We start from the raw sequence: 18,749 nt of genomic DNA on the forward strand, positions 1-18,749 counted from the left end.
CTGTTTAGCCTGGAGAAGAGAAGGCTCTGGGGACAGCTCACAGCAGCCTTCCAGTATCTGAAAGGGGCCAACAGGAAAGCTGGGGAGGTGCTTTTTACAAGGGCTTGTAATAAGAGGACAAGGGATAATGGATTAAAACTGGAAGAGGGGAGACAGCAACAAAGTAGGAATGTTTCCTGTGGACAACAGCTCGTTACAATCTCCTGAGTGTTATTTATCCAGGGCGCTGAACGAGACTGGGCTGTCAGACCCTTTTGACTTCTCATATGACCCTCATACCTCCCCCTGTCGCTGTTTCTTCTGTTTTTCTCATGCTGCAAAACATGGGATGTTTTCATCTTAAATATCTAGTATTTGGAAAATGAGTAAGTAACTGGAGACGTGGCATTTTAATAAAATTGTTGGATGAGATTAATTATATTAATAAATACTTACAGTTTCCTTTACTAAATTATTAAAAGCATTAGCCTTAGATTTATATGTGTGTGTGTATATATATATATTTAGACATATATGTCTCTTAGACCCTGATGTACTTGCAAATGTTTGGCATAAATGCAATTTCAATATAAACGTTTTATGTTATACACTTTAGTGCATCTGTCACAATATTAATTTGTTTTTTTTCCCCACAATTGACTCAACTGATACTAACAGATAATATTTTAAATAAATTATCATTTCTTTCTTAATGAAAGAAGGTATCTTCTTAATTTGGAAAATGTTAGGTCAATGGAGGATTTACACAAAATGATTTAATTAAAGAAATAAATCTGTGGTAGTATGACAAACAATACCCTTGTTTTCTTACATATTCTAAAAAATATATTTCTCCATTTAATAAGAAAATAAAGATGAATATTATTAATACAAAATAAAAAATATTAAATTAATATAACATTTGAAATAATGCAAGGAGAGAAGAAAAAATAAGTAGCACTTCAGTCTACAAGGAAAAACTTCCCTGTTTGCTACCTTTTCAAGTTCAGGTTACCCACTTGATTGTTGTGCAGAGTGAATGGAATTCAATAGCATGGGTTACTGCATTCTGCAGAATGGATAGGATTTAAAGTCTGTAGGAAAATACATTTCAGCAATGATTACAGCAAGTTTAATCCATTTTGGTGCAGGCAGCAGACCATCACCTTCCTATTTAATTTGCAGGTTCTCAATTTAGCCATTGCAGAAATTCAAATCCAAGCGCTAAAAGTGGCAAGCTCTGAAAGGAAGACGTAAGCAGAAGTAATATAAGTGCTAAGAAAAGTATTTTGATTTTTGCAATACATTCAAGTCTTTTCAGTCAAGCTTACAAAACGTACTGGATGCATTCCATGTGTCTACAATTTCAAATACTGCAGTGATTAGCCAGAAACAACTAAGGAAAGGCAGTATCTTTACAAAATATGCTTATAAATGTTTTATCTGGGACTTTTCAGGAGTGCCAAGGATTGACCTTGTTTTACTTTATCTTAAATTAATTGGAGTTTAGTGCCATGAGTGTCATCTTTTTGGGTCTCTGGTGTTCCTACAGTAATCAAGGATTTTTGGAGACTGCAGAGAGTTGATACTGGGTCTGTTTCATCAGGGTGCTGGTGTTCTTGTAATAAGACATAGCTCCTCTAAGATGAATCTGCTTGGTGAATTGATGTGTTGCAACTAGTGGATGGCAAGCACTAATAAGCAGGGTAATTTTCTTGGTTGAGGTAATTGTACTAAATGAAGTGCATTACTCACTGAGAACATGCTACCAGCAGGAGTTCTTTATTAACCTGGCTATGCACCACATAGCAAATTGCCTCTTAATCTTTGTTTGTTTTGTCATCTTTTTTTTTGCTATTAGCCAAATTAGAGAGGAAAAGCATCTCCTTTATGAGCCTGAGAAGGACTGGTATAGCCTACTAGGTAATAGGATGTGGCAATGAAAAAGGCGAACTATGAGCACAAAACAATCTTCCTGAACCACCTGCATTCATATGGCAGTTTACAACACTGAAGTTCCCTGGTTTTGAAAATGTTGAGAGCTGACTTTCTGCATTTGCAAAAGCCAAGTGAGAAGATTGTGTTTAATGTGTGGAAATGTTAAATGCATTTTGTATAAATTTTGTATTTTATTAAAATGTATTCAGTGCATTTTATATGAACACATTTTGTTCATAATACGAAGGATTCTGAAGGTGGTATATGAGATTCAGTTTTTTTGTTCTTCTTTGAGCATTACCAAGAATTTGTAAGATTATGAAGTGAAATCTAAAAGCATTCGAAGTTCTGGTTTATCCACCATATTTTTTTCTTTATGTACTCCTGGATATGTGGCCTGTAAATATGGATTGTCATGTTGCACAGCGTTTTGCAAAGTAGGGTTCATGATCCTTGGCTGGGGTTTTAGAGTACTGCCTCAGTATAAATAGTACATCGTAATCACCTTGGTAATCTGGGAAGATGAAACACTCTTAGAACTTCAGCCAGGCTTAAATGCTTTTAAAAGACAAAGAGGGTAGAAGAGGTCATGGAAGCTTTTTGTATGCCTGAATTTTCTCTGATCTACACTCTCAGATGCTTTGTCTACTGTTCTTCCATACTCTGCTTTTCTTAGGACTTGCTGTAATGTCTTTGTCTCATCCCCTGATGCCAAGCATCCACTACTACTTGTTCCTTAGGCATTTGTCTCTCCTCTGCTCTTACATTCCAAAACACTTAATGCAGTCCTCCTATTCATCAGCTAACTCATGCCACAGGTTCTGTGTTTGTTCCCAACCCCCTGTGTAGTCATTTGCCTCTCCTGTGTCACCTGTGTGATCATGTAAATTGTGGGCTGTTGGTTTTTTTGTGGTTTTTGGGGGGGAGTTTTGTTCGGTTGGTTTGGTTTTTTTGTTGTTTTTTTGGTTTTGGTTTATTTGTTATATTTTGGGTTCCAAAGAGTACCCTCACAAAGCTTGTTGTCCTTTGCTTTTGTGTACAAATGGCTATATTCCTCTGCAGATCAAGGTGTTCTGGAGACATTTGTTTTTGGTGGCAGCTGTAGTGCTTGTCTGACATGTCCTGCTGGGTGGCAGGGGTGGCTAGGCCTGGGCCTGGTCATGAGCCTCACTGATCCTGACCCACACCTGCATACCTGAGGGGCTAGTCCTTGTGTCTCCCTGGGGATGTGCCATATTTGCTTAAGTCCTAAGCAGTATCTGACCTGAAATTATTGCACTGCATTTCAAAAAAGTGCAGGATTGTGTAGTGCATAGGTGTTTTTATTAACCCTCCCCAGCAGAAAGCAATCTAGATACAGTATAAAGGCAGCAGTGCTAGTTCTTTGTTAATAAGACTCCACTGTCTTCTATTAGAGTGCAAATTAAGTTCTGAGTGCTGTTCTGTTCCCTCATTTCTTGCTGTGAAGAGACAGTGTAGCCTTAGCCCTCCCTCTTAGAGATTATTATTACTCAGCAAATAGCTGTCATGGAAATTACCTATTTTTCAGTCACATTATCATTAAAGATGGAGGGGAGAAACAATGTATTGGCAGACAGGACCGACTTGTGTGCAGTTCTATCTAAGCCATTAGGAAACAGGCATTAAAAATTTCAGTCACTTGGCCGTAATTCAGTGCCTTGGCACATCAGCCATTCTTGTGTGTCTCCTTTTACAAATGCTGTGTTCAGGTGGCTGAGACCAGTGCTGTCTCCCTACTGTTTATTAATGTCCATTGCTGTGTACTGCTGTATTTTAAAAATGAGCAAGTGCTGAGAGGGGAAGCCAGAAACTTTTTTTCTCATGGAATAACAGTTTCTATGGTAACTTTCAAGAGCTTTGGTAAACTAGAGCTTTGGCAAAGCTGTTGTTCAGTTCACAAGATAAAAAAATCAATTGTTCTTTCAGACAAAGTTAAAAACCTTACTCTCCTATTAATAGATAATACAGGCTGTGCTACACCATGAGTAAAAAGCAACTCTAATGCCACTGAACTGGAAGGAGGACACAGCTGATGCACCACAATCTCGCAAAATGTCACATGTATATATGTCATATATTTTGATCCTGACTGGACTCCTTGGATAGGCCCTAAACCTGGTTCATCACTTTGGCTTGTTGATGGACTCTGTTACTAGGATCCTGCTCTGCTTAATGTTTTCAGAGACTGCACTTTGTTGGTAAGGACACTGCTTGTGCTGGGGTTCTCCTTGGCTCTCCTCATGCCTTCCCTCAGGGAGCAGCTGGCCCTTTCTACTCCCTGAAATACAACTGGAAAAAATCTGAAATTCCAGTGAACATAATTCTACCAATCAATCTTTATTTCATTCAATCAACCAAATTATGGCTTTTTCCATAACAGTATCATAGAACCATGGATTGGAAGGGACCTTTAAAAATCATCTTGTCCAACCCCTCTGCTGTGTGCAGGGACATCTTCCACTAGATCAGGTAATCCAAAGCCCCATCCAACCTGACCTTAAACACTTCCAATGGTGGGGCAACCAAAACTTTACTTGGCAACCAGTGTCTCACCACCCCTATAATAATAATAAAATCTTTCTTACTCTAGTCTAAATCTACCCAGTTTTAGTTTAAAACCATTACCTCTTGCTTTGTCATGACAGGCCCTGGAAACAAGTCTCTCACTTTCTGGTAAGCCCCTTTTATATATTGAAAGACCACAATAAGGTCTCCCTGAGCCTTTTCTTCTCCACGCTGGACAATCCCAACTCTCTTAGCTTTTCCTCCTAGGAGAGGAGTTCCCACCCCCTGACCATTTTTGTGTGTCTCCTCTGGACCTCCTCTAACAGTTCCATGCCTTTATTGTACTAGGGACCCCAGAACTGGACTCAGTACTCCAGGTGGGGTCTCATCAGGCCAGAGAGGAAGAATCACATCCCCTGATCTATTGGTCATACTTTTTTGATGCAGCCAAGGATAGAATAAGCTTTCTGGGCTTTGAGTGCACATTGCCATCTCAGGGCTGATTTTTAGTATACTAGTATACCCATGTTCTTCTCTGCATGGCTGCTCTCAATCCGTTCATCACCCAGCTTGTACTGATGCTGGTGATTGCCCTGATCCATGTACAGGACTTTGCACTTTGCCTTGTAGAACTTCATGAGAACTTCTTATGGGTTCACTTCTTAAGCACGTCAAGTTCTCTCTGGATGGCATCACTTCCTGCCAGAGAACCAGCTACACCACTTAGCTTGAAGCCAACTGCAAACTTGCTGAGCGTGTGCTCAGTTCCACTGTGTGATTAACAAAGTTATTAAATAGTATTTCTACTTTTGGATAATGTCCAAATGGAGATTGACAACAAGTGATGTACCTCAGGAATTAAACAAGGAATGGAAAAACTTCTGGACAATAGGATCCTCTGTTGGCTATCCTGTTGAGTTGTATGAACAGTTCTTGATACGGTTTTGACTAGTAAACAACCACTTATCCAGATTATTCCCTGGAATGGGATACTCAGAAGTTGGCACTGAGTGAAGAGGATTCACAACTGACACTTTTTCAGGAGGGCATTTTGTATTGTTCTAGTTTGCCTCATTGTTACAGAGTAGTTTAATCATTCTGCATTTACTGCTGTTCTTGTAGACAACACACATCTATTTGACTCAAATTCTCCATATGCACACATATTTATGTAGATTTTCTCACATGATAAATGCAGTTGATTTCCTTAAAAATTTTCTACTGAGTAAATTTGAATATATAAAGTCAATAAGGTATTGACCTTCATCAAGAACTTCCATGAATCTTCAGAGGCAATTAATTAAATGCTCTCAAAGGCACATTTTAATAATTATCCTCCCTCCAGCTGCTCCAAAGTTGTATAAAAGATCTATTTAGTTTAGTTTCATACCAATGCAATGACACTAGTGCTGTGCCTTCCAAGCTTTACTGCAGCATTCAGTGGGTAACTGTTTTGACAGTAGAGTTTACCAAATATTTACTGTATTTTTAGAAGCTGTTGCTCAAATAAGACTGCCTAGATATAACTGGATGCACACCTGACAGTGAGTCACAACAGCTCTGAGAAGAGAATTCTTAACATAAACATTTTAAATTTCCTTTTAACAGACAGATTTTGTCTTCTACTAACAAGCAATACAGCCCTGTGTTTCATAAGCACATTGTAATTATGTTAACCATGGTTACAGGATTTACCAGGGGAACTGTAAACATCAAATAAAGTATCCTACAATGACAAAAAGGAGATGTTTTATCTAGATTTTTCTTGTTGGACTATGGATTCACATTCCAATTACCAAGTTCTTTATAACATTTCCAGTCATTCTAGCCAGATTTATTTTTAATTGCATCTATTATTTTATAGAGTAGTATGCATTAGTTTTTTGTTTGATTATTCCTTGTCACTGTGCTACAAAGTCTGCCTTAGTGAAAGAGAGGAAAGCTAATCTGTTCTATAAATTAAACAAACCCATGTCAGGGAAAGACTTGCTTTGTGTCATCAGGACAATCAAAATAAGAGAAGGCAAAAGCAAACAGGAGGAGTTTCTACCCTCTGCTGGACAGAGTGTATCTATTATTTTCTACTCAAATGGATTTCAAGTGGCTGGGAAAACAGGCAGGCAGGAACTTTGTGAAGCTGAGCAAAGGAAAATGCAAGTTTCCATATTTGGAATGGAATAACTCCATGCAGGAGTAAAGGCTTGGAGCTGACTGACTAGAATAAACACCTGTGCATAAAAGGACTTGGGAGTCCTCGTGGACAACAAGTTGAATATGAATCCACAGTGTGTTCATGAAGTAAAGAAGGCTAACTACATGCCATACTTTAGAAAAAGCATAGACAGCTGATTGAGGAGGAGTGGTTATTTCTGTGTGACATTTATGAGGTTGCATGTGTATCTAGCTGTAGTATCCCCTGCACATGAAAGGCAATGACCACTTGGTGCAACAGTAGCAGAGGGCTATTAAGATGACTGAGGACTTGAGTACAGGGTAAATGAGGAGATGCTAAGAAAGCTAGTTTGTTCAGACTGCAGATGAAAAGTTAAGAAGACTGAGGTAATTGCAGTGCTCCACTACCAAAGAAGTGGTTATAGAGCACAAGATTCAGACTGATCTTGGAGTTTCACAGCAGAAGGATGAGAGGCAACAGAAACAAGGAAGGGCAAAGAAAAAATGAATTATATGTAAGGTAATAATTTTCATGATAAGGATGGTCAAATGGTGGACCAGATTGCCCAGAGAAACTGTGGAAACTCCATTCTTGGAGATATACATTCACAATTTTGCTGAACAAGGTTCTAGGCAGCCTGATCTAACCTGGGAGCAGGGCCTAAACTCTAAATTTGTCTTACTCTCAGCAGGAGTTTGGACCTCATTCCTTCTGGAGCAGCCTTTCAGCCTGAGCTGTTCTATCAGTCTGGGCTTCTGTAATGAATGTAGACTATTCCAAGATTTTTGTTTTCTAAACTTCATATTTATTTCTATTTTAGTCAAAACACTCACCTAAGCTTTTTCCAAAAGTTGGATGACCCTAAATTTTCCCCTGAAGGAACATTTCTGTTTAATACATTTGTCTCTTCTCAGGAAGAGACAGTCCGAATCCTCTGGATGCTGAGAATAATGCTGATTTAATGGTATAACTTAACAAAAAAAATCTGCAGGGTAAAAAGCATTTGAGTCAGAATGATGTGAAAAACAGTCCAGCTATTCAGGGCAGCATCCTGGGATTTAATCTTTAGCTAACATATAGTAATAGCTAAGCAGCAGCATTTTTAGAATTCATTTATAATTGCTTGAGCAAATCCTTTTCCTCATTTTTGCAATTTCAGATGACATACACAACAGTCAAAAGCACATACTAAATTCATATCTCATATAGATGATTGCCTTAGAACTGAAATAAAGCTCTTCAGATTCTTACAGGACAAGGAGAGACTTATAAAGAAGTGAAATATGTCACACAGAAATGTTAAGTCAGGATGTCAGGAAAAAAACATCAGATTTTTAAATTTAATTTACTCACTTAGCATCTTCTTTCCCATCACTTGGCTCATTCTGTTCCTGTTGAACTGCCTTAGCTGGTTCATCTGAATTTTCAGGTTTTGGAGGCTCAGGTGCTTTTTCTGGGACTGTATATAGGGAGAAAAGGTTTTAATTTCTTAATACCAGTTTCCAAAAATTATGATAAAACTTTTGGAGGAATCACGGCTTGGAAGCCATCATTTCTTTAGTGGACAAGCACTACATCACACTGATTCTGGGACCAGACCTTTGAATAGAACTGTATAGAACATGTTTATGATGACTGTATCTTTTAGAATATGTAACTTATTTGTGATTTTTCAACTAGATGCTTCTGTAGCCAGCTCAACAATGGTTAATGCAGAGCTCTTCTGTAGGTATAAACAACAAGAACTTGTGCAGTGCCATCAATTTTTAGTGTGTGCATATTAAAAAAAAAAGTATGTAGAGGACAAGTATATAGATCTGTCCAGAAATCCCATGTGAAATACAGAGAAAAAAATTGAAGAGTAGCTTATTTGTTTATCTATAACAAACATTAATTACATTATTTATACTCCAGTGTCTGAATTGCATTAAACCTCTTGTTGCTTCAGCTGCCATGACAGTCCTAGTTGTTGCTGAGAAAATTATTATTTAAATATATAAAGAAAGATGTGAGTATGTAGAATTTTGAATAGTCTATTTCTTAATGTTTGTTACGAGTAACATTTTCAAAGGAGTTTAAATAAGAAATCTGTAATAGTTTGAGACAAATTCTGTATAAATGGTATAGTCCTTTGCCATTTAGGTGGCTTTTATGCAAGTATTTTTTTTCCAATTAGTTGTTTATTTTAAATTTCCATTATGAAAAATAATTTGGAAGCTGTCTTCAGTCTGGCACTTTGCATAAAGGAGGAACAAACTCAGCCTTCATAAATACATTAAATAATTTTATTATAGAAGGAAAATCTTGGCAGCAAAACATCATAGCAAATAAATCAGGAGCCTGTTGTGTATGCTGTATTTTAAATTAATTTTAAATTAATGCAGCTCAAAAAAAATCAGACCTTAAGTATTTTTTATTAAAAGAGAAAAATTAAGTTTTTGATAGTTTCACTCTCTATATAGAGAGCTGTTATTAATTTCAGAGGAGTAAAAGCAGTTACAACAGTAAACTGTTAAGCTGCTAAGTTGGAGGGTGGTTATTTGAAATGGCATTGAAAAAAACTTAGTGAAGGACAGCAGGTCACACTGTTTACAGCACTTGACAAACCAAACTACCTTCCTACCACTGTTTATTTAGATTTGGGAAAGTACTTTATTTCAGGCATATATTAAGAACAGTCATATTGTTTCTTGAGTTTCAGACTTTTACCAGATGCACACTTGATTATAGGACCGGTGTGGCATTTCTAGTATTTTTTTCTTAGAATTTAGGTTAAGAAGTGAGAATACCCTGCATAGGCCATGCTGCTCTTACAGAAATTAATGTCTTAAACCGAATCAAAGACAAAATCTAGACAGAGGTATCTCGGGATTCCAGAAATACTCAGGCCAGAGTAAGACATGTAGTTGAAGAGCAGGCAAAGAAATTAATGTTCCCCAAGGTGCTGGTCAAATGGCTATTGACTTAGCAAGTTTAGTGGTTAATTTTCCAATACTCTGTTGGAGAATTGTAGCAGTCTTGAGTATGAAAAGACAGTGGAGGATTTGTATTACTTATCACCTGTAAGCTGGGAAGATTTTTGTGAGGAATTCCATTTAGATCTGACATTTGATTGGATTTATGGCTTAAATTGGTAACAGTGTCTAGCCCACTTAATAGAAATGCAGTTTCTGTTCTGCAGCAGTTACTACAGTTTCTTGAGGAAAAGTCTGTTGGAAATATAACACTAGAAAATATTTCATCTTATCTGAAGGATCTGCCAAGGAATTTTTAAGGTACAGAACAGTACACATTCAGGGAAGTGAGATGTAAGAAGAGTACTGTTTTTATTCCCGTCCCCAGGAAAGGTCAAGAAAGAATGGAAGAGTTTTATACCATTTCATTGCAGGGGTTCAAAGCGCTTTTCTGGGAGTTCCAGTAAAATATTATTTTTATTTTTTATTTTTTCAGGAGGAAGAAATTTTTAAATGGACTGAGGCTTCTAGCATAGTTGCATACATTCTTATAGTAAAGTAAAAGTTCTTTCTCCTGGGAATTTCATAGACTTACTCTGTAAGAAAATCTCAAAGGAGCTGCAGTTACAGAACGTAAACGGATTTTGGACCTATTTGTAACTGACTAATTTGTGAGTCATGCTACTGAACCTTAAACATTTCAAATTCTATTTAACCCTTTTCCCAGAGGATCTCTACAAATGGTGCTATCAACAGTGCTTTCCTTGGCAGAAAATTCTCCTGTGGTTTTGTGGTCAACATAACATGATGTAGAAAGAAGAAGCATAAGCCAAAAGAGCATTTGCTGCAGTTTAAGATCCCTTCTGAATTCATGGTTTGTAGCATCCCAGTTCTCCCTGGCCTGACTCACCCAGCCAAAAAGTCATGTACTAACTGCAACATTTTTGTAAATACCTTACTTTGGGAATTTCCCTTGTTGTAGTAGTTGCCCCTAGTTACATCTATACTAGCAAGAAATACAACTTGATAGGAACAATCAGAACAGTGTTATGGTGCTGAAGGTCTGGCATCCACGCTACATTTGCTTGAGGTCTATTGTGATCCTCTGAAATGAATGGTCAACAGCAGCTTAATTAAAGCAGGTTGGTTCACGGAGTACTTCCTCTGGATTATTTTTATTCTAAAGGAATCCAGTAATTCCTAGTGTTAATTTTTTTTTTTTTGTTTTATTTTAGGTGTTCTTTGTTTATTTGTGAAAAAACACAGAGCACAGTGGGGAACAATCAGAATATTTGTTTAAGAAGGGCATTAATCTGAAATAAAATACCAGTGTAGACATGCTATTTAGAATAACAGGCTCCTGAATATGAAAATCCATCTTTGGAAGGATAACAAGTGTATGGGAATGGAAGACCACAAAGTAAAAAAATGTACTTGCACATAAACATTCCAGTGCAGAAGGATATGGCATATCAACCTTATAGATTCTTTCAAAGTATTCAGTCTAAAGTCTGAAGCCACTTAACTCTTTAATGCTGACTGGACTCAGACTGATGGGAAACATTTGAATCACATGAATATTCCAAACTTCCACAAGTGTTTAAAATTCATAAATCTCCAGGACTAGCACAGGGCTTAGTTGCATTAGAATTAGGATATCATAGTCTAGCACCACTGCCAGCCATGTGTCAAATTTGTTTCTTTCTGTGTGAAATTGTGAGGATTTTCTCTACAGACACATTTAAAAACCCCTCAGTCAGTAGGCTGGCTTTAAAAGCTCTATTTCTTGGATCATTTATGTCCCGATACACATTCCATAGCCATAACTGGCTTTTAATATCACAAATGTGTTATCCTTATTGCAATAAATGGAAGTAATCAAAATAGCAAATAAAAAGATCAGGTTTTAGAGATGAAGATACTAAGAAATGTCAGCAGCTAGATAGTAGCAGTTGAATGTATTCCTGAGTACAGGATAGCAAATGTGCCCTTGCTTTGTCATACTTCAGAAAGGGAAGACTTTCTTTCCTAGAAATGCCAGCCAGCCCCATTGCCTTGTACAAGCAACTCTTACCTAAGCTTCCCCTCCCGTTCTGGATTGGCTGGACATATGCAAAGGTAGAATGTTTAATGACAAACAGTTACTTATGGTCCTCATATAAAAAAGCAAAGAGTTCCCTGTGTTTCTTCTTTTGGCTGTACAAAAGCACATTTTAGCACAAAATGGTGTTGTATTAAATTTAGGTACTTGTTATATGTTATACAGTTGTAAAACTTAACACCCAGTTCTGATGTTTATTAACAGGATTAATGCAGGCAATCTTTATTTAAAGAACATTAAATGTTGGTTCTTTTGTGTTTCTTCTATAAAGAAAAAAGTCCTGAAATTTTGATAGGTCTAAACTGTCTTAAGAACATGGAACTCTTGGAGAGAGTTCAGAGGAGGGCCACAATGATTATCCAAGGGCTGGAGCACCTGTCCTATGAAGACGGGTTAAGAAAGTTGGGGTTGTTCAGCCTGGAGAAGAGAAGGCTCCAGGAAGACCTTATAGTGGCCTTCAGTGGATGAAGGGGCTACGGGAAAGCTGAGAAGGGACATTTTACAAGGGCTTGTAGTGACAGGACAAGGGGGAATGGATCAAAACTGGAAGAGGGAAGATTTAGGTTAGACATTACGAAGAAATTCTTCAATATGAGGGTAGTGAGACACTGGAACAGTTTGCCCAGAGAAGTTGTGGATGTCCCATCCCTGGAAGTGTTCAAGGGCAGGTTGGATGATGCTTTGAGCAATCATGTCTAGTCAGAGGTGTCTCTGCCCATGCAGGGGAGATGGAACTAAGTGATCTTTAAGGTCCCTTCCATCTCTAACCATTCTGTTACTTTATGATTCAATACTTAGTAGGAATACAGGAAAGAACTAATTATGGGAGAGTGAATGGAAATACTTGAGGTTAGACAGCACTGTTTGGAATGGGACATCACACATTACATACATACATACATACACATTACATAAGTGATTAATGTTTTAGTAATATGGGTTTTTTGCTAACTCGGGGACACATATCCCTTAGAAACATAACATTAAACACTTAAAATCAGCGGGTTTTTTTGGTTGTTGTTATTTCCTCTTTTTTCAAACTATTAGAAGTCCGAAAACAGGTCAGAAGCCTCAGCCTCTTAAGTTCTACCACCTGCTAAATAACATATAGAGCAGGTTCTCTTTAATAGCAGAAGACTGGCTTCACATTTGAAGCAGTATAATGGGAATGAGAGAACTGGTCTGCAAACTTCCTGGGTTACTTCAGACATAGTGAATAATTTCCCTGATTGTTCTTGCCTCTCAGACGGGTTCTTGAGTATATCTGTGAATATCTGAAAGATGAAGCTATATGGCCATGAAGATGTCGAGAAAGATAAACACAGGATATCAATGGAAGAACAAGAGAAGCCTCATCTCTGACATTACAAATTACACACCTCTGTGGCTTTCCAAATAAAATTTTTTTAACAGATATTCTGTGCAGGGGAAAACAGTTCAGAAATAAGTGGGGTTGAATAAGTCTGTCTTAACTCAACCCTCAACTTCAGTGTTTAACAAAAGTATTACAAAAGTTTATTTACCATGTAAAGAAAGAAAGATTGGATGAAGCTGGGTTTGTTTTCCTAGTATTTACCCTTGTCACTCATGTGAAAAATGAAGATCTGAAAGGAATTACAAGACTCACAACAGCAGGAGTAGAAGCAAGCTGATTAGACATATTCAAGTCCTTTGTAATTTTTTAAAAATACATTTTATGGGAATAATAGCTGCCAGTTGACTCAGTGCCAGTGGAGAGAATATAAGGGATCAGGAAGACAAGGAATAAAATTATTATTTAAAAGTGTCTTTGCATTGACAGGTTTTGTTCCTTGAGCTGCAGCATGTAATATCTAAATGTTGTACTTGATTTGTATTTTTTTAAACACAAACCACTTATTTAGCCCTGGATTTTGAGGTGCTAGGGGATAGGTTTTGTAAAGCAGCTTAAGAGTCAGATTCATAACAGGCCAAAGGCAGGTTTTAGCTGTGAAATTTAACATTTAATTCAAATCTCCCTTCTCAGGGGCTTATAACTCAGTGGTAGTCCACATAGAGATAGTTGGTGCCTAATTAGCAGAAATTAGCTGGGGTTTTACAGCAACAGATTTTTGTTACCCTCAGTAAATACATCTGCTTCATTTTTATTTACAGGAACAGGGAGGGAGTGCCCATCTTTTATATAGCAGCTAGTGATCAAACTTTCCTCTAAGAAGAGGAAATCTTGGCTCTAGGCCTTGTTTTTTTGCACTAAGGTGAAATATCTGTTGTAAGAGTTACTTTTTTCCTTTTTAAAAGATTTAACAATATTGTAATATATTGAAATCAAAGTTCTTCATTCCTCCTACAAGGCTAATATTTCAGTTAACCTCTAGGTTAGTTCCAGGCTCCACGTTGTGATCTGTCTTCTCAGACTTCGCAAGTGTTAGCATTCTTTTCTGCATGGTTGCCCAGCCATTAGGAAGGCCACAGAGTTTCCTCCCACATCTTTCCAGCCTAGACTTTATGTGGGTAGTAGGGAGGTATACTGTAACATGAGAGATACGGGTTTGGATTCCCCTGTTATGGAAGAAAAGAGGTAAAACTGCTAGGCTAATAAATGAAAGGTGCCAGCTATCAGCAGGTATATAACCTTTTACATATCCTTTGGGTACTTTTCAAAGCATCTAGGCTCTGATGATACTAAATATTACTGAAAATTAACATTTAAATCTCTCAGATGGGAGGTTCTGTCTGCTTTATGATCTAGAGATGTAATTCTAGCATGTATAGAAATGCCTATGATAGTTTTAGACTAGCTTGCTTACTTGGGTCCTACCAAGAACAAAGTGATATCTGCATAAATATTTCTGTGAATATGGAAAAAATCTTTGAGACATTTGATTTAGTAGAAGTAGGGAGACCAAAAACCAGAATATTGGAAACAGGCAAGTTCTAGTGAGGGAAAAGTGAGAAGGAGATAAAACTTCAGAAGAGCACTACTTAAATATAGTGCTGAGAAGTGTTTAGAGAAGGAAGCGGGGAGGGAGGGGGGAAGAATGAGTTGGAAAGAACCATACTGGAAGGAGCTGCTAGAAGGATAAAAGAAACTGTGATGCAGAGAACGATAATGCAGACACCAGGTAGCAGGTGGAGACTGGATGTAGCCTTCTTAAAAACATAAGCACAAACAGAGCTATTGAACAACATTTTGTGAAACAAGTGAAGCATTTACATAGCCAGTCAGTTTTGGGAGGTGATCAACATGCAAAGAAACTATAGCAGCTAGATTCAACATCACAGAGAACCTGTAATTAGGTGAATCACACTTTCATAAGTATATAAAGAAATGCAGGAAGTAAATTAAAAAATGAATCAATTGTGGAACAAACTGCCTAAGCACAGAGAATTAATTACAGAGTGAACTAATCAGGAAGAAAGCTAGTGAGAGACAGGGCAACTGAGGAGGTGGAGATGAGGCAACAAGTAGCCAACAAAGAAGCCAAAAGTACCATGTGTTGCTGAGTGATGTAAGTGGCAAGGTTTTAACCAAACTGCTCCAAATGTGCCTCCTGCTGAGTTGTCATCTGTGCTGGGAACATCATGCTGCCTTGTGAAGTGATAGGAGAAAGGGAGAAGGTGATAGATGGTTTTGGCGATATGAGAAGAAGGGGGTGAAGATAAGTCCTACTCTGTCTGTTGGTTTGTGTTTCAGAGCTGCAAAATGAGACTATGATTACAGATTTTACTGGTCTATTTTATTCTAGCTATATCAGAGAAACTAATGAGAGATCTTGGAAAGGCTTTTCTTGAACTACTTTTAATTTCTCCTTTTAACTGATCTCCTTTGACTAATGTTGGTTGAGTGCTGGCTGTGTTTTTAATAATTCTCTCCAAATTTGTACATTCCCTACAAAATGCTTAGTCTGGTGTCTTGTAATTTGCTCACCCACGGATATTCTTATTTTCTTTTTCTAGCATCTGTCTATGTGATTTTTAGGTCTGACACAAAGTTCACCAAGTTTTGCAGTTTTTATCTAGACCTGCCTCTGAGCTGCTTGAGACCAGCCTCAGGTTCCTGCCCAGAGGTAACAAAATTCCTTATTCAGTTTGGATGGTGAGGACTTAAGTACAGGGGTGCTGGAATTCGTAAACTAAACTTGAAGTGTGGTGTTTGTACAAGTTCTCTGGCTTTTATAGTTGTTGTCTATCTAAATTACCGATACCCACATGCAAGAGGAGAAAGTGTCTTGTGGCTGTTTGAAAATAAGGCTTGAAGCATCTTCTAGAAAACTATAGATTTTAAAAGAACCAAACAGAGATGGAGCCTATGTTATTATATTTTCCTGAAGTAATTGATGAGATAGTTGCTTCTATGCCAACACTTATTTTATGTTTTAGAAGGGGGGAAAAATAGTTTACTGTCCCAAAATATAGATTAATTAATTACATTACATCTAAAATTAGTTCATATTTTGGATGGAAACAACAAAAATTTCTATAACCATATTTTGTTCTGTCATGGGGCAGCATCTGTGATTTAATGTTGAGAAAAAAACCATGAAACATCAGATTTGATTTTTCCAGTTTTGGCTAACAGGTAATTCGTGCCAGATTTTGTTCTCCATTGATTTAGTGCTACAGCCATTGTATAACAAGATAATTGCATTAAATGGACTTTGTTTAAAGTTTCATTATATCCGAAGAGGAATTGTGATACTTGTTACAATTAGACAAAGCACAAGTAGGGATTATGAAAGTTTCCTTGTACAATTTTCCAGTTACTCCTCTCCTTAATCATCTTTATCACAGGAAGCTAAAGGTTCCTCAGTCTATGCTTTGCTGTTCCAGTGAAATGAACCTGATTTTTTCTCCCAAAGGAAAAGCATGAGGTGGCACAAAAACTTGATTTGGTGTTTTTTTCCGGTAATGGAGGATTGAAAAAGTGGCTGCATCACTGATAATGTGAGGGAGGGAAGAAGGGATGTTGTCCAGCATTAGATGTTGCTTCACCCATCCTGAGCCTTTATTTTGGTAGTTGCTGCAGCAGTCATTCTGACTCTGGTATAAAGAAAGTAGGCTTGGCTACTGGGGGGTGGAGGCAGAGGGGGGCGGAATTGGCATGGCCAGCTGCCACTGTTTTCAGCAGCCAGCTGCTTAGGCACATAATTCCCTAGTATTACTGCCCTGAGTTCTGTGTTCCTGTTCTCTAGTCTTGGCTGCCTTGTAAATGGTGATGGCAAACCATTATTAATGGTATTGCCTTTTTAACATTATTTTTTTATTTCCTTTTTTTAAAAAAAAAAAAAAAAAAAAGTTTTGAATAGCTGTTCAACAAAAGATTTGAATGTCAGGTAGTTTAAAGTCTACATCTGCTTTATAATTTTTTTTTTATACATATGAGAAGTAGGGCCAAAAGATACATAAAAAATATGCAGTTTTCTTTCTTACAGTACAAAAAACTTGTATATTAAAGTAAGGTTTCTAAGAGTCAATTTACAGTAAGAGGAAAAAGATAATGTTAAACCAGTTGATCGAAGTGGACAAGCTCATGAAAGAACAATGTGCTTGAAAGCTTGTTGCCTTTTATTATTGTTGGACAGTGCTCGTATTTTTGTAATAAATTATTGGTTTGAGGTCAAAGGAAATTCAGAGATCTTAATTGCTTCCACAAATGAAAAATAAGATCAGTACTTGGCAGAAGATTTGGAAGACAAACAATTCTATTTACAGTCCTATATAGTGTACATATATTTTGTCCAAATAAGTTTTGAATACTCATGAACAGCTTATTACTGACCTTCTTGCTTTGGTACGGCTTCTGCACTCTTATTGGTCTCTGCTTGCTGTGTTTCATCTGTTTTTTTATTTTCATCCTTAAAAAAATAAACAGGATTAGAAACTGTAGATGTGCACTGATGAGAATTATAAGGATGGTTTGATATCTGCAACATTCACCTAGGAATTTGATTAACCAAGATGATACACATTGAGCTTTGCTCCAGGATGTTCTGTTTGTGTTCTTGGACAAGACCTTCCAGCTAGGTTCACAAAAAGACTTGGATGCTGAAATAAAAAATGGATGTCTTGACATTTATTGTGCAAACACAGGTATTTAGCCTGGAATTCTCCTGCTGCATGTTTCCAGAACCTCCTTCATGTTGTTCAGTACTGCCACTCACAATCCAGTCTGCTCCTCTGAATTTATCAGACTTCTGCTGAGCCTTCTGCTTGGCTAATAGATCTGATATATTTTGAACTACCTTACCACAATGACAGATGTCAATCTTTACAAAATACAGAGCAGAATCAACTTTCACTGCAAAAAATTAACTTTCTCTCACACTTACTGGCTTAGATCCATGAACCAAGTCCTCATGTACCTTTAGCTTGGTTTGCCTTGACTTTGACAGCATGGTCCTTGGAGGAGGGAATGAAAAGAACATGGGGACTCTTAGGTGTTCACAGTACAGTGAAACGTCATACTGCTAATCAAGTCCACGGGCGTTTGTTATCCCAGAAAGCAGAAATATGACTGGTGTTTATCATGCTGATTAATAAAGTTATTAGATAGTATAAACATATGGAAAAGTATTTGTCTTTAAAATATTTCAGACCTTCATGAACATTTTTTTCCTTTCCCTCTCCAAACCAAATGACCTTCTCTTTGTTTGGGTTTTTGAGAATAATTTGGAGTTTCTCTTATTCTATGAAAGTATTTGTTTTTTTCTGTCTACTTCTATTCACAGAATCTGGCACTAAAGTTCTAATATTTAAAATCTATATTATATAAATATATAAATGAAAATTAAAAGCCCAATCTATGTCTGTGCATACTAAAGGTACTTGTGTGATGTTTTGTTGTAAGGGTTGTCTTTGTTTCAGTCTTCCTCCTGATAATGCAAGGACATTAATGTAAGTATAGTACTCTATATTTATCAGATACCATGTACATTTCTTCTTTTCTCTTTAGATGGTATCTGCTTGCAGGCAGAAAATGTCTTAATCCTTGATCTGTTCATCTGCCTCCATTTTAGCAGTATCTAGAATAGTGGAGACCGACGGTGATACAATCTGAGTCTTGAGCTAGTGTATGAAATTATTCTGGCAAAAAAGAGTA

The 18,749-nt window shown here is 37.2% G+C and overlaps 2 protein-coding genes across 10 annotated transcripts in view; one reads left to right on the top strand and one right to left on the bottom strand.

Annotated features, from left to right (window-relative positions):
• CPNE3 (copine 3) overlaps positions 1 to 18,749 on the top strand; it is a 121,168-nt gene that overhangs the window by 73,780 nt on the left and 28,639 nt on the right. The window lies entirely within an intron of this gene.
• Positions 1 to 18,749, bottom strand: part of CNGB3 (cyclic nucleotide gated channel subunit beta 3) — a 59,120-nt gene that overhangs the window by 38,823 nt on the left and 1,548 nt on the right. Inside the window, exons 2-3 of the mRNA XM_051612628.1 lie at positions 17,430 to 17,505; positions 7,970 to 8,075 (exon numbers count right to left, since the gene is read on the bottom strand). Of these exons, the coding sequence (XP_051468588.1) occupies positions 7,970 to 8,075; positions 17,430 to 17,505 (182 nt within the window). The remainder of the gene's footprint in view (positions 1 to 7,969; positions 8,076 to 17,429; positions 17,506 to 18,749) is intronic.

This window comes from Apus apus, chromosome 2 (assembly GCF_020740795.1).
Source record: "Apus apus isolate bApuApu2 chromosome 2, bApuApu2.pri.cur, whole genome shotgun sequence".
In the NCBI taxonomy this organism is placed as follows: Eukaryota; Metazoa; Chordata; class Aves; order Apodiformes; family Apodidae; genus Apus; species Apus apus.